General features: G+C 45.6%; 1 protein-coding gene across 1 annotated transcript in view; it reads right to left on the bottom strand.

Annotated features, from left to right (window-relative positions):
* The window catches only part of PDSS2 (decaprenyl diphosphate synthase subunit 2), a 111836-nt gene extending 110903 nt beyond the window's left edge, over positions 1–933 (bottom strand). Inside the window, exon 1 of the mRNA XM_051613157.1 lies at positions 453–933. Coding sequence (XP_051469117.1) covers positions 453–664 — 212 coding nt within the window. The 5' untranslated portion in view covers positions 665–933. The remainder of the gene's footprint in view (positions 1–452) is intronic.
* Between the last annotated feature and the right edge of the window lie 14612 nt (positions 934–15545).

Genomic DNA, 15545 nt, shown 5'->3' with positions numbered 1-15545 from the left:
CATTGGTTTCCTCACAATATTATGTTTAATACTAAAAAAGAAGCGTTAATGAGAGACCCAGAGCTCTTCCATTACCAAGGTCTGCGGGTTTTTCGCACTTTGCAGGAGGAATCTCATTCCCGGCGGCGTTACGAGGGGGGCACTCCTGCACGACGAGAGGATAACCGCAGGAAAAAAAAAAAACAACCTGTTGCGGCGAGGAAACCGAGATCCTGAGGCGGGGAGAGCAAAGTCTGGGGGCTCAAGGCCTGGTTTCCCTTGCGATATGCCCGTTATGTCACCTCCACGGCCACTCTGGGCCACTCCACTGCCCCAGACACCCCGGCCAGCACCGAGGCACCGACCCCCCCCAAACTCCCGGCAACCAACTTAGTTGGTTGCCGGGAGTTTGGGGGTTCGGAGCCTCGGTGCTGGCCGGCCTGTGGCTCCCCCCCGGCGAGCCGGGCGCTTACCGGGCGGTGTCGAGGAGCGGGTGCTTGGTGCCCACCAGCTTGCGGACCTGCATGGCGATGTTGCTGAGCTCGTCGCTCAGCAGGCACCTCAGGCTCATGAAGGACGTCGGGTACCCCACGATCTTCTCAGCCTCCGACACCACCTGGCTCCAGGGCGGCCTTCCCGACGCCAGCCCCCGCCGGGCCCCGCACCGCACCAGGGAGCTCCACATCCCGCCGCCCCGGGGGGGGTGTGTGTGGGGGGGGGGGGGGGAAGAAGGCCCGCCCGGAGGCCTCGCTCGCCACAAAGCCCCCAGCGAACAAACGAGCCGCTCTCCCGGCTGGCTGTACGCCCTGCTAGAACCCCCCTGCCGGCAGCCGGCTCAGCCCCGGGAGGCGGGACCCGCCGGCTGCCCGGGTTTGGGCCCTCGTCCTCCTCCTCCTCCTCCCCGGCCGGGCGGGCTCATCGTCGCCTGGGGGCAGACATCTTGAGCGTCGCAAAAGGAACACGGCGGCGAAGGGCCGGAAAGCGAGGGCGGCGGAGCGCGACCTTCCCGCGGCTTCCTCGCCCGACGGCAGCGGCGGCTGAGGCGGGAGGCCCGGTCCCCCGACAGGCCCGGACCCCCCCCAAAAAAAACCAGGCCCGGCCCCCCAGCAGGGCCCTCCCCCGCCTCTGTTATCCCTCGCACGGCTGCTGCCTCTGCCCCCCGGTCTGTCCCCGCGGCCTCCCCGGGCGCTCCCCGGGCGAGGCGCGGGAGGGAGAGCTGGAATTCCCAGATGGAGCCTTCCCCGTCTGCTCTGCAGCCACAGGGTCGCGTCCTGCCTCGGTCCTGGCGGTGCTCTCCGCAGTTCCTGGTGAGGAAAGGCTGAGGGAGCTGGGTTCTCTTTAGTTTGGAGAAAAGGAGGCTGAGGGGGGACCTCATCCATGTTTACAAATACGTAAAGGGTGAGTGTCAAGAAGATGGAGTTAAGCTTTTTTCAGTGATGACCAGTGGTAGGACAAGGAGTAATGGATGCAAATTGGAGCATAGGAGGTTTAAGGTGAATATCAGAAATTTTTTTTTTACTGTAAGAGTGACAGAGCACTGGAACAGGCTGCCCAGAGAGGCTGTGGAGTCTCCTTCTCTGGAGACATTCAAAACCCACCTGGACACCTTCCTGTGTGATGTGCTCTGGGTGACCCTGCACTGGCAGGGGGGTTGGACTAGATGATCTTTCGAGGTCCCTTCCAACCCCTATGATTCTATGATTCTATGATGTGGGCAGGCTGTACAAGGGAGGGGTCTGTGGGCAGCCTCCCCGGGAGCTGGAGAGGAGCTTGTCTACAGAGCTGTTCGTGTCAAAAAAGCTGATTTTGAGTGCCCAGCTTGAAGGTGCCCGAGTCCTGGAATTCCACACCGTGGCTTGCTGTATATTGTGTAGTCTTCTGAAACAAAAATCTCGGAGCTCCCAAACCCCCTGGCTTTCTAACCCTCCTCACCGCAGTGGGAGGCTGGTGCGGCTGGGTGAGGATTCCCAGATCAAGACCCAGTAACAACAAACAAGCTGTTACTGAGCAGGGACTCTTTATTGCAGCACTAGGGAATTCTCCACCGTGAGTGCTCCAACAAGTCAGTGAAACACCCCGACCAATATACACCAAAACCATGCATATTCAGTTCCATGTCATTGAGTTCCCAGAATTCTTCTACAGAGTCATTTTATTTCCTGGAAGTGGCTATCTTTGTAATGATGCCTGCTTGAGGATCTCCTGTGGGGGTCTTTGTTGATTCTAGTCCTTTGTCCTGGTCTCTCGTCCTGGTCCTGTCTCCAGCCTCCCGCTGGTCGGTTGCCCAGGTGGGTCAGAATCCACATAACTTGTCTGTAGGCACCACAGGGTCACAGAAGACTTAATCTTATCACAACCTACAGGATGCTTGGCGTAGTTGACTGATAGTTTCACAAAGCACCTTGTTTTAAAAGCAACCCTATTAGTATAGCAAATTCATTATTTTAGTAAACTTTTATGAGGCTGTATTTCTCTTGAATTCACCAACAAATACCCCATGATGTATCACTTCCACTTGCTCTGAGCACAGCTATCACTGAGCCCTCTTTGCAGCTACATGCACCCAAAGCTCGTGTGAACTCAGAGGACAGATTTTCTGTACCTTGAGGAAGAAGATGATTTGCTGGTCTTTTTCAGAAATAGCATTTAAGTGACTTGCTTAACTCAACAAGCACTTCAGCGAGGATGTGACCTGGTCTGTTGCTACAATCACATCTATTCATCCTGTACCTTCAGGCTTTGTTGCAAGACATTGGGCAGATTTCTGATGAGAAAACAGTCCCATTGACTACATTCACATGAAAAATGAGGGTGTTACCTGTTATATCTTTACAAATACAAGGTCACTTTTGTTTGGTTTGCTTTATTCCACGTGAACTTAAAAAAAGTTACATTGAAGGATGCTGTAAAAGAAGGTGAAAACAGAAAACGACTGCATTGCAAAGATGAAGTGCAGCACAGAAAGCACAAGGAACTCTTGAAGTTGCAAGGAGGAAGCTGCTAAAAAAGGAACACCCTTAGCTGTTACCAGTGACAGTGACAAGGGTTTTGTTGTTCTTGCACCTGAAACAACTCAAAACAGGCACTAAAACTAAACTTTGCTGTCATAAGGAAGGGAGTTTGTGGAGTCAACAGTGGCTGGACATGCCTGTGGCATCTCCTAAGAGGCTTCTTCCAAACTGGAGAGGGGAACCCAGAGTGAAGAGAAGCTGCAAAATCTGGAAAGATGACAGGATCATGTCAGGTTCTGCTGTCAGATCTTTGCTTTCTGTGCTGTCTCTGGAAAAATAAAGCTTTGCTTTATTCTGACTTTCTTCTGCCATTGAGTCAGTTTAGTTGTGTCACAGAACAAACTGTTGCTAACTAGGGAGCTCCAGCTCGTCAGCACAGTCTCAAAATGACAGAAAGCAGTGACATGTTTCTGTGCAGAGAGACTAAGTTAATGAAAATTGCCAGAGGGATGCACTCAAGCTACCAAGGCACCTCATCCTGGAATGGTGACAAGTTCCCTGATTCATTTCCTGTGCTCTATCCATTCTTGCACTTAATGTGGTGTTTTGTGAAAAGCCAACACGATTATGCAATTAAAGCCTGCTTAAAATAATACATATAAACTGAGGAGAATGAGGGTAAACCTACCATCCCCTCGTGTGTAAAACTTCAGCTTTTCAGAATAACTGGTCCTTGTGTTACTGGACACCTCTGCCCCCTTCATGTAGAGTTCTCCTAAGTCCAAGTGGTTTAAAAGTAGGGCAAGACCCTTGATGTGGACAAGGCGATGATGATGATGATGATGACAGAGGCTCTCTGAAAGGATTATACTGTAATACCCAAGGACCTTCTGTCCCTCCAGCCTTCATCCCTTCCCTTCTCTTAACAACATAATGTCCTTACTTGGGCAGTTCATTTTTGACTCCTGGTCCAAGCTCACAGTTCCCTTCTCCCAACCTCCTCACTTATTTTCTTCAGTCCCACACACTGTCCTTACCACATACTGGCTTTTCACTCTTGTCACAGCCTCCTTGTCTTCTTTTATTTTTGTCCCAATCATCCTCTTACCTGTGTCCTGATGACTTGTAGCCAAGAAGGCCAGTGGCATCCCGGGGTGTGTTAGAAAGGGGGTGGTTAGTAGGTCAAGAGGGGTTCTCCTACCCCTCTATTCTGCCCTGGTGAGGCTGCATCTGGAATATTGTGTCCAGTTCTGGGCCCTCAGTTCAAGCAGGACAGGAAACTGCTTGGAAGAATCCAGGGCAGAGACACAATGATGCTGAAGGAACATCTCCCCGATGAGGAAAGGCTGAGGGAGCTGGGTCTCTCGAGCTTGGAGAAGAGGAGACTGAGGGGCGACCTCATCCATGGTTACAAATATGTTCAGGGCAGTGTCAGGAGGACAGAGCCAGGCTTTGTTCAGTGATGTCCAGTGATAGGACAAGGGGCAATGGGTGCAAACTGGAACACAGGAGGTTCCATGTAAACATCAGAAAAAACTTCTTTCCTGTGAGGGTGACAGAGCCCTGGGACAGGCTGCCCAGAGAGGCTGTGGAGTCTCCTTCTCTGGAGACATTCAGAACCCACCTGGACACGTTCCTGTGTGATGTGCTCTGGGTGGTCCTGCTCTGGCAGGGGGCTGGACTGGGTGATCTTTCCAGGTCCCTTCCAACCCCTCAGATTCTGTGATTCTGTGATAATGGCCTTCCAGTGCCTGAAGGGGCTCCAGGAAAGCTGGGGAGGGGCTTTTCATCAAAGAAGACAGTGATAGGACAAGGGGTAATGGTTTAAAACTGAGAGAGGGGAGATTTAGGTTAGATATTAGGAAGAAATTCTTCACTCTAAGGGTGGTGAGGAACTGGGATGGGTTGCCCAGGGAGGTTGTTGGTGCCCCATCCCTGGAGGTTTTTAAGGCCAGGTTGGATGAGGTTTTGTGCAACCTAGTCTGGTGGTTCCCTGCTCATGGCAGGGGGGTTGGAACTGGATGATCTTTAAGGTCCCTTCCAACCTTCATGATTCTATGATTCTAACCCTCTCTCAGGTCTTGTACTCACCTCCACAAAGGCCTCTGTTGCCACAAAAAGCCATGGTCAGAAAGTCTTGCCCATCCCCAGTAAACCTATGGAAGATGTCCATTATTGCAGGACTTTTCAGACAGCAGAATGTGGAAAAACCATTCTGACCAGAGGTCTGTATCTACATTTTTTAATGGGGACAGCCTGAGACATCCTCCCCCCACCAAATCCCTGGCAAATCCTTTGCCAGATTTCAGTTTCAGAGCACGGAGAGATGAGAGTTTCTCAGTCATACCACCCAACAACCTTTTTTAACACAAGCAAAATAATCCATTTTTCACCAACCTCATTTTGCAAACTGAACTGTCTTAAAAATCAGCTTCAGGCTGACACACCGACTGCAGGAAACATTGTTACAAATTAGGTGATGTTTGACAGCTACAAGCATTAAATGCTGGGGTCTTGTGATGGGTAATGATGGACCAACTTACCCATGGGGATCACTGCTTGTGCTGCCTGGAAGTTAGGGTTTTTCAGTTTCTCTCTCCAAAAAAAAACCATCAGAAGCCAAAATATTATGTACTTACCATATTTTAAGTTGTGGACAAACAGCATGGTGGTTTTTTGGTTGGGTTTTTTTTTCCTTCTTGACCCATTTCCCCTCAGGATTTGAGAGAAAAACCTGCACTGTTTCAAGAGCTGCAGTGACTGTTCAATAGATGTGTCTCTTTCTTCAGAGTCTGAAGTAGAGAAGAAAAATGAAGGGTTTTTTTCCTCTATCAATCGACTTTGTTAAGCCTCCCCAGGAGGAGAAAGAAGCCACTGCAGGGGGCAAGGCTTGAAATTGAAGAACAAAGACAAAAGGTGAAGGGAAATTTGTGTTTACAGCAGCATGCTCTGGACTGATGTACCAGAAAAATGCACCAAAGCCACCACTTTAGCCAGTTCTGGATATCTTTTCTGTCAAACAAAATGCAGAAATATTTTCCTGATACCATTTGAAACTCAGTTTTGCAAAGCACTAGCATTTAGTTTAGAACACTTGGCTTTTCAATCTTTCGTAGTAACTCTGGCCTTCTCCAAAATAAATGGTGTTGGTAGAAGGATGAGACTAGCAATGGTAATAGATGAAACTAATCAGACACTTCCTATGTATCCTAATCTTCTTCTAGCTGTTGCTTAATCTTCTAATGTGTCAAAGCTTAGGATACACTCTCAGGTGGTTTACAAAAATGAAACCTAACAAACATGTTTGTTCCTTCCAGAGCATCCAGGTAGTTCCCTTCCCTCCCCTTTCTACATGCATACAAATAATTGATTTATTCCATAACATCCTGAGGAAACAAGACAGTTATGATCATTTCCATTTTGGAAGCCAGGAGATTCAGCAGAGAGATTGTGTGATTTGTCCAAGGCCTGGCAAAACCCCCAAGGCGAACTGAGAAAATAATCCACTTCTCACCTCCTTGTCAGTGTCTTGTCTGCGAGGCTGCCTGTCTTCCCACTGGCTGACAGACTACTGAGAAGGATGAAGGCCTTATTGATCCTATAGTTAGATCCTGAAAAAACAGCAGCAGTTGATTTCAGTAGGAGTCACATCCCTTGGACAGGATTTGGCACTAAAAGGTATCAATTTTGAAGCCTAAATATAACTAGCAAGATACCAATATCAGAAGACGATGTGTTACCGGTGAATGAACAACAAGAAATGCATAATTAGTTTGATTTTCTTAAATAAAAAGGTACAGCTGTGGTATGTAGGGATCCCTTGCCAGGGTAGGTGGATGTCACCCATTTCACCCTGCACACAAAACACACCAGTGCAGTCACTCAGCAGTGCCAGGCATGGCTGAGAAGGACCTGCCCCTCGCACGCTGGCAGCACACAGCTCCCTTCTCACTGCCTCTCCAGCCAGCCCTGCAAAGAAAACAAAATCAATTGAAATCCCTCCATTTCAGCCAGCTCAGAAGGAACAGGAGTAGATGAGTGTGTGGCTGCTAACTCCCCCTCCTTCGTGGAGTCGCTGGTTTTTTTTTTTCACCTCCCAACCCAATTTTGATTGTGAGACAGACTCCTGGGCTGTCTCCTCTGACAAGCAGTGCTCCACTCAGTGGAATTTGGATAGAGACTCTCAAAACAGCAAGGTTTTGGAGCTGAGTAATCTACCAAAGAAGGAGAAGGAAGATAAGCACAATGCTAGTCCTGGTCATATGCAATGGAAGCTGAGAAAGCATCCATCATCCTGGAAAATATTAGCCTTGAAATACTCGGCTTTATCAGTTCCCCCGTTCCTAATCCATCATTAACCACCCGTGAAGCCTCAGCTGATTAGCCCCACCTCTGCAGCTTGGCAACCTATTAACTATTTATTATTTGTATTTAACTGAACTCTGGTAGCAGTGGAAAACTCCAACCAGCCACGTTTCAAAACTGGAACAAAGGAGATGGTCCCTCGCCTAAGGAGCTTGTGGTCGGAGCAAGAGTGAAATGCAGCAGAGAGGAATTGACAGCCAGGCTGAACAAAGGCTTATTCACATGCCCTCTCAAACATCCCACAAACCTATAGTTTCTCTATGGATTTCTTTTGCCAGTGAGTTCCATCTCAGCATCACCTAATATCACAGGGGATGATGCAATTTGGGAGGGTCCAGCAGAAAAAATAAAATATAAAAAATGGGCATTTTTAGGTGAAGTGAAAAATGGTTTGAAAAACTGAATCATTCCACAATTACTGGGTAGTGATACAACCCAGGGGTTAAAGTCATAGTAGAGCAGGAAACTGGCAAACATATACAACATAAACTTTTAATAGGGATTTAAATAAATAAATTGAAGCATTTCCAGAAAGAATGCTCACTTCTCAGGAACTAAATTTATGTAATTTATGAAGTGTTATTTACATTTTGTTGCTTGCTATTCACATGCATAATGAAAACATAGCTACCATAGTGAATATTCTTTCTGCTAGTAATGCTGGGTGTGATGGGAGAAGATCTGTACACCTTTTTCTGTCTTTCACTGGTTTTTCACTTAGATGGGAAGCTGTGTATGATCCACCCAGACTGGCTGCACATCTCCTCTGCAGCAAGCTTTGCAGAAGCCACTGGTGCCTTGGTTACCTCCTGCTGGGTTTCTGTACCTTTCTATTTACAGGTCACCTTTGAAGTGCACTTGAAAGATCCAGTTCCTGAGAAAGCTATTGCCCACACAGCATGAAGACCCTGCACCAGGGACTCAGCACTGGTTGGCTGTTTGCTGACCAACTTTAAAGCCCAGACCATTAAATAAGTGGTTCTCTTTGGGGCTCTTCTCCCCCTGTGTGCACTCGCTGCCTCGCTGTCAGATGGAAATTAGTGCCTCTCTGGGAACCAAGTCTCAATAGATGGAATTCAACCTGGGTGATGAAGAAAATGGTTTGAAAATTTCATAGAATGCCAGGTTGGAAGGGACCTCAAGGATCATCTGGCCCAACCTCTCTAGGCACTACTCTAGTTGACATGAGGAGGCTCAGCATCCTGTCAAGCTGAGACTTCAAACTGTCCAACGTGGGGGAATCCACCACTTCCCTTGGGAGACTATTCCAATGTCTGACTGTCCTCATGGAGAAACATTTACCTGTGTCCAACTGGAATCTCCCCAGGAGCAACTTGTGCCCATCACCCCTTGTCTTTTCTATGTGATTCCTCATAAACAGGGAGTCTCCGTCTTCTTTGTAGCCACCCTTTAAGGAATGGAACATGGTAATAAGGTCTCCCCTGAGCCTTCTCTTCTCCAGGCTGAACAAGCCCAGTTTTCTCAGCCTCTCCTCATATGGCAGGTCCTCCAGTCCTCTGATCATCATTGTGACCCTTTTCTGGACCCTCTCCAGCCTGTCCCATCCCTTTGTAGAGCAGAAACCAAAACTGAAGGCAATACTCCAGGTATGGTCTGACAAGCACTGAGTGGGATGATGACTTCTTGATCTCTGCTGGTGGTGCCCTTGGTGATGCAGCCCAGCACCCTGGTGGTTTCTTTGCTGCTGCAGTTTGACTTAGAAAACCTAAGTTAAACAAAACAATTTGAATCTATCCTTGTAATGTTGTGTCTGAACAAAGTAATGTCTTTCAAATGGCACTGACTAAATGGCTTTGAGGAAATTTAAACAAGCTAAACAAAGGTATTTATCTCCACTATCCTGTTCTATCTCTACATTTTCACCCTTCTATAAACCCTTCTGTTCAATATAGGTATTTTTTGTTACTATTCCCTCTGCTTTTGAATTTGTCCTGATGTCAATGCATTGGAGACAAAGAGTGATGACCCTCAGGGTACAAAAGGTGATGCATGTATTTTCACTTAGCACTTGACTCATTTGCATCTGTTCTTTTAATCTCTGTCATTAAAATGCCTGGCTACCTCTTCAGTACATGCTCTAAAATGCCTAAAGTTTGAGCATTATAGCAATCCTAGTTACTGCTGCTGTTAAAGGGGAAGAGCAACTGATCAAGGCCAACACAGTTAAGTGAGGTATAGAAAGGAAACCATAAGCCCCTACTGCAAAATAGAGTGCAAGAGTACTGAGCTGGATGAAAGGTACATCTAAGGTAGTATAACCTGTCTCTGATAAGAGCCAGTAGGAAATACTTATGGGAAAGAATGAGAAATGGGGAAGTTTGGAGAAGTGTGTCCTGTGGTGTGTCTGCCCAGCTCCCACCTGACTGTGCTTTACAGACTTGTTTAGCCAGATGCTTTATCAAGTCTGTCATGTTTAATACACCAAAACTCATCTATTTTCCAGAACCTCCAAGTCTGACTCTTCTAAGCTCTTCTTTGAAGCTGTGTAGACTTTTGCTCCCCCAGACATCCTGTGGACACACGTTCCACAGTTTTATTACTTGTTATGTGGAAAAAAAACATTTCATGATGTGTATTTTAAGCCTCCTATCTAATAGTTTGCACTCAGAGCCAATGAAGCACGCCCAAGCTAGTCTAAAAGAAGCCTTGAGCAACATCTCCATCCTTTTCTGTTTCATTAATTCCTGATAATTTCCTTTTCTTTCTTCTCTCATTCCCTCTTTCTTTTATCCTCATGTTATCTCTGGAAGGTGTTACAAGCTACACAGTCACCTGATTTACAAATGCAAGCCTATTATGGACTAAAACTCCAATGAGCAAAAGCATGGCATTCCTTCAGAGACACTCTTGTCCATGATTATGTCGCTTGCTTGTAAGTTTAGCCTTAAACCTTGGCACCTCCGTTCCTTTCTGAGCTCCCAAGTGACAGTGACCTGGTTTTTGGAGGTGCCCAGCACCCACCACCTCCTGGGGGGAGCTGCAGGCACTCAGCACACACAAGAGAACACTTTTATGCAAAGCATCTGCCTGGCTCTGGGCACTCAAGTATTAAATTGTTATTCTGGGTTCAGCTTCACAGTGTAGTAACACAGGAAATCATCAGCTGCAGAGTGAAATGAAGAACCTTAGGGCTGGCAGCACAACCCTTACTTATGGTGATTTAAGGTAACCAGTCCTCTTGAATTAAATATTACTAAATGTGAGTCTTCTCATCTTTTCAGGGTCAGTGGCAAATGCTACAGAGTACAACCATCTTCCAGACATTGTGTAGTACAAATGTAGAGATCACGGCTGTATCAGGAGTCCTGCTTGGACATCTGATTTTCAGCTTTCTATCTGTTTCCACAGTAAAACACACCAAAACTTGAACTTGCATCTTCTCCTGCACAATGATCCATATATTTTCTTTCTTTCTTTCTTTCTTTCTTTCTTTCTTTCTTTCTTTCTTTCTTTCTTTCTTTCTTTCTTTCTTTCTTTCTTTCTTTCTTTCTTTCTTTCTTTCTTTCTTTCTTTCTTTCTTTCTTTCTTTCTTTCTTTCTTTCTTTCTTTCTTTCTTTCTTTCTTTCTTTCTTTCTTTCTTTCTTTCTTTCTTTCTTTCTTCTTTCTTTCTTTCTTTCTTTCTTTCTTTCTTTCTTTCTTTCTTTCTTTCTTTCTTTCTTTCTTTCTTTCTTTCTTTCTTTCTTTCTTTCTTTCTTTCTTTCTTTCTTTCTTTCTTTCTTTCTTTCTTTCTTTCTTTCTTTCCTTCTTTCTTTCCTTCTTTCTTTCCTTCTTTCTTTCTCTCTTTCTCTCTTTCTCTCTTTCTCTCTTTCTCCCTCACTCTTGGAATTTGCTCAGACCTATCCTGTAGCCAAATGTATCCTTTTTAAAATATATCTTTTTTTTTTCCCCTTCAGTATTTTCCTCTTTGCATTTCTTTTTGCTTTCTCACCACCTTCTGACGTGTCAGCCTCGTTCCAGTTCTTCTCCCCAGTGGCATTCAGATCTCCTGCTACTTTCATACACTCTCACCATTTTAAGCTGCTTTCCCACATGCTCCCTTTCACGGAACACCTTCCATCCACTGATTCCTGAGGCACAGATGCTTGTTCTCTTTCCATGATAGCAACAACAGCTCTAAAAGAAACATGTCATTTCCCCTCCTGCAATTCATGCACAAATGCCTGGCATGTGCTGCCTGGAGAAAGCCTTTCGACTTTGAATTTCCTTGCCTTTGTGGAATCTGTGAAGAAGTCTGATAAATTACAGCTTCGACAGTTCTTTCAAATAACTTTATTTGCAGCCAACTGAGGCAAAATCTGTCAATGGTGGCATCCCTGTGTTCTTACAAAGGTCGCTGGCGTTTCATGAGGGAGCTCAAAGTCAAGCTGGTTCAAAGGGAGGCTCACATTTCATTTTTTTCCAAGAAGGTTGGATTACATGTTCTAATGGTGACAGGACTGTCCTACAAGACATAAGAGCCGGGTTCCAGTTGAGGCTACGAGGCCCTTCAAGTACACGTGTTTTGTCACTTTATCTCTCTCCTGGTGATTTCTCATCTGCAAAATAGCTGTAATACTAACTGGTAGCTGTAATATTAGTTAACAACAGACAAGAAGACCCCAACTAATCATATGGGTGGCTGGGTTTTCAAGTTGGCCTTGGATCTGGTTTTGGTGTTGGTGGTTCAGGTAAAGCCAATAAACCTCAGCCTACAGCTCCTCCTCTACCAGGGGCTTAAGAGGCACCAGCTATGACAAACTTAGAATATGTAAGAGACAATTTCTCATGCTGTCCCAGGGGGGGTGAGAGGAAGCAAAAATACAGAGCTCTGTCTCTGCCAGCCAACTGAATTGCTCTGCCTGAGCTTGCAGGAGTGATGGTGCACCTGGAGACCTCTCTAGTGATACCCAGAATAAACCACAGCATGGGAGGGGCTGGCATGGATGTGGGCAGGATTTCAGTGCATGCTAATACAGCTATGCACAGAATTCCTGACCCTCAGCTCCCAGAAGTTACTGGAGGCTGAAGTCTTGTGGCAAGACTTTGCCAGGCCAGCTGGGTGGGATGGAAGTTGTATGTGACCGTCTCCCATCAACACCCTCTGGTGATCTGAGCAGGGCTAGTAAGGACATTTAACTAGTAGTGTTGTGAAGAGAAACAGATAACCACATGTGACACCAAGAATCTTGGGTGGAGTTGGATACATGGATTGATCCTGTTCTAAGGCAAAAAACCCTACCTGTGTAGAGGACCATTCTCAGGACTGTCTTGAGCAAAATCTGGTTTTGGTTATGGCAGTAAGAGATACAGATTATTATCATTGTTACATGCATTATTTAATTAGGAAAAGCAACACAGTTCAGAAAAACAAAATACTTCCCGATAATAGTTATAATAATTACCTAAAAGATCATAAATCAAAGCAAAGTGAATCAACTGCAGGAGAAATGGGCTGACAAGAATCCCATGAAGTTCAGCAAAGAAATGTGGAGGCCCTGGGCACCCTGGCATTCACCAAGCTGAAGATGAGCCAGCATCTCTCCCTTGCAGCAGAGAAGGTCAGGGTGCATTAGGAAGAGCACTGCTGGTAGGCTGAGGGAGGTGATCCTTCCTCTCTGCTCAGCTCTGGTGAGACATGTCTGGGGTGCTGGGTCCAGATCTGGGATGCCCAATGTAAGACAGACATGGACACACTGGAACAAGGGCAGCAAAGGGCAATGGATATGATGAAGGAACTGGAGCAGCTCAGCTATGAGGAGAGGCTGAGAGATTTGGGGTGGTTCACCATGAGAAGGGAAGGCTCAGGGGGGATCTGATCAACGTGTATAAATAGCTGGTAGGGGGGAAAGTAGAGGTGATGGAGCCAGGCTCTTCTCAGTGAAAGGACAAGGGGGACATGGGCACAAATTGAAATACAGTAAATTCAATTGAAACATAAGAAAAAGCATTTTTTACTGTGAAGGTGTGTAAACACTGGAACAGGTAGTGCAGAGATGCTCTGGGGTCTCCATCCTTGAAGATATTCAAAACATGAGTGGATACAGAGCCAACCCTCTCTGCTTCGGGCAGGGAGGTTGGACTGTACGATCTCCAGAGGTCCCCTCCAATCTCAGCTGTTCTTTGATTTGCTGAATAAATAACACTTTCCCAGGCTGAAAATACATGCCACATCTTAGTCCTGCAGATGTTTCTGTTTTGCATTCCCAGGATATGTGTGGGGTTTTTCTGACAGACTTTTTGCCACAGGGATGTGAATGCATTGCCATGATAGATTAAGATGTGTAAAATTCATGTAAATATCTCTGAGATCAAGAGATTGACTCACATGTCATGTAGGATTCTGGTGAGGTGCTGGCAGGAAAGCAAGCATTGCAGTAGAAGAGTAATTGTCAAATAATGACACGTCAAAGCCCAACTTCGCCCAGGTCTGAATCATTTAGTACATGTCACTGTAGATGCCTTGGCATGTTTCTTTGGGTCTGGGGAAGAAATTAATAACCCACTGTATCTTGTACATGTGATGCAGGGGGTAATTTGGACAAAATGATGTAGTGTTTTAGAAAGCATGACAGGAAAATTAAGGATGAAGAAACGCCAGAATGACTTTTATGAATGAAAAGAACCTGTAATTGTTTTCCATCCTTGACAGATGTTACTTAAACTGACATAGTATATCATGCAACAAAGCTTACAGGGGGAATACAGGATTATGAGAAAATGTATAAACCACTATCCTTATTGTAAAACATCCTTTCATTCTTCACAGAAAGACAAAGAGAGGAGGGATTCCTTTTAGGAAGAACTTGATGTAGGTTACTGTAATAATATTTTCAGGAATGTATCAGCTGATCTAGTTAAAAAAAAAAAAAAAAAGAAAATAATGTAGTTAAAGAGAAGGGAGAACTTTCCACTGGATCCCCATCCCACACAACCTCTCCCCTTCTCCTCCTGTCATTGTAGCATCTGGGAGACTTACCTGCATCCTAAAGTGAAAAGGAGAAGACTCTCTCCTGCCTTCTTCTGCATGGAGAAGTAGAAGAATGGGAAGGGGGGAGAAGGCTGTTGGTGAGAAACTACAGGTGAAGAAATGAGTGTGGCTTGGCTGTAAATATTCTTAGCTCACCTCAGAGGGAGCTGTACAGATGTGGGACAGCTGCAGAGTGCAAGCCTCCACCCCTCACCAGTTTTGCCTCTGGCTTTGGCAGTTCCTTGCTTTCAAAGTGTGTGAGAAACAGGGGCATGAAGAGTAGGGAAGTCTCTCAGGTACCTCAGACCTTCTCCAAAGTAGCCTTTGGAGGTCAGCACCTTTGGAGTCAGCTGCAAGGAAATAAGAAGCCCAAAGGAAAGGAGGGCGTGGTATATGCTCTTACCAACCTGTATGACAGAGCAAGTAGATCACTGTTCTGAACCAAATTAAACTTCTGAAGTTTCACATGTTCCATCCTGAGGTCCAGTCCTTTTCCATAATGGAGTCTAGAGGTTGCAAATGCATAGTTTATCACAGCCAAGTTCAAGTCCAGTATAACGTGACTAAGTTTCTTGCTCATCCATAGGCCCTTCCTTTTCCTCTACCTGATCTTTGGCATTATATTCAACATGAAAACATCACAACAGAGCCACTGAATAACCAGAGTGGCTAGATAAGGTGGAGCAGTAGACAGATGATAAAGATTTTTCCCCCAAGTCAATACTGGTGTCCGGGGCATATTCTACTGATTTGGTTTTTAATGCATTACTGATAGCTTTTTGAAGGTTTAATATTGATTGATTTTTAATGGTGTGGGTGTTCTCTGATGCTGAAGAAGGAAAAGACTTCTCCTCGCTTGCTTTTGGTGTAGAGAAGGTGAGAAATGAAACAAAAAATAAAAAGGCATTTTAACAGAAGACTCAGAAGTATTTAGCAAAGAACCAGTGAAACAAGTTATTTTTGTTTATTGCATTATAAGACATTTCAAAGTCAAATAAAGTTTCTCTCTTTTTGCCTGAACTTTAAAAAGCATTAACAGTATTAAGGCTCTATCTTGCCACTTAGCTTTACCATTTGACACCAATACCCTAAAGCAACACACACAAAAAAATGAAATATTCATTAATATTTCGAGCATTCACCAAACATCTCCAGACCTTCTTATTTGGAAAGCTGCCACTAAACTCCCGTTTCACCTGCCATTCTGTGTCTGCTCTGGATGTTTTGCAGAGCAGCCTCTAAGGAAACTCTGGATTCAGGTTAGTATCCACAGCAGAAAGGAG

The sequence above is a fragment of the Apus apus genome, chromosome 3, assembly GCF_020740795.1.
Source record: "Apus apus isolate bApuApu2 chromosome 3, bApuApu2.pri.cur, whole genome shotgun sequence".
In the NCBI taxonomy this organism is placed as follows: Eukaryota; Metazoa; Chordata; class Aves; order Apodiformes; family Apodidae; genus Apus; species Apus apus.
The sequence above is the reverse complement of the archived record's forward strand: the minus strand, read 5'-3'. Positions and strand labels throughout refer to the sequence as shown.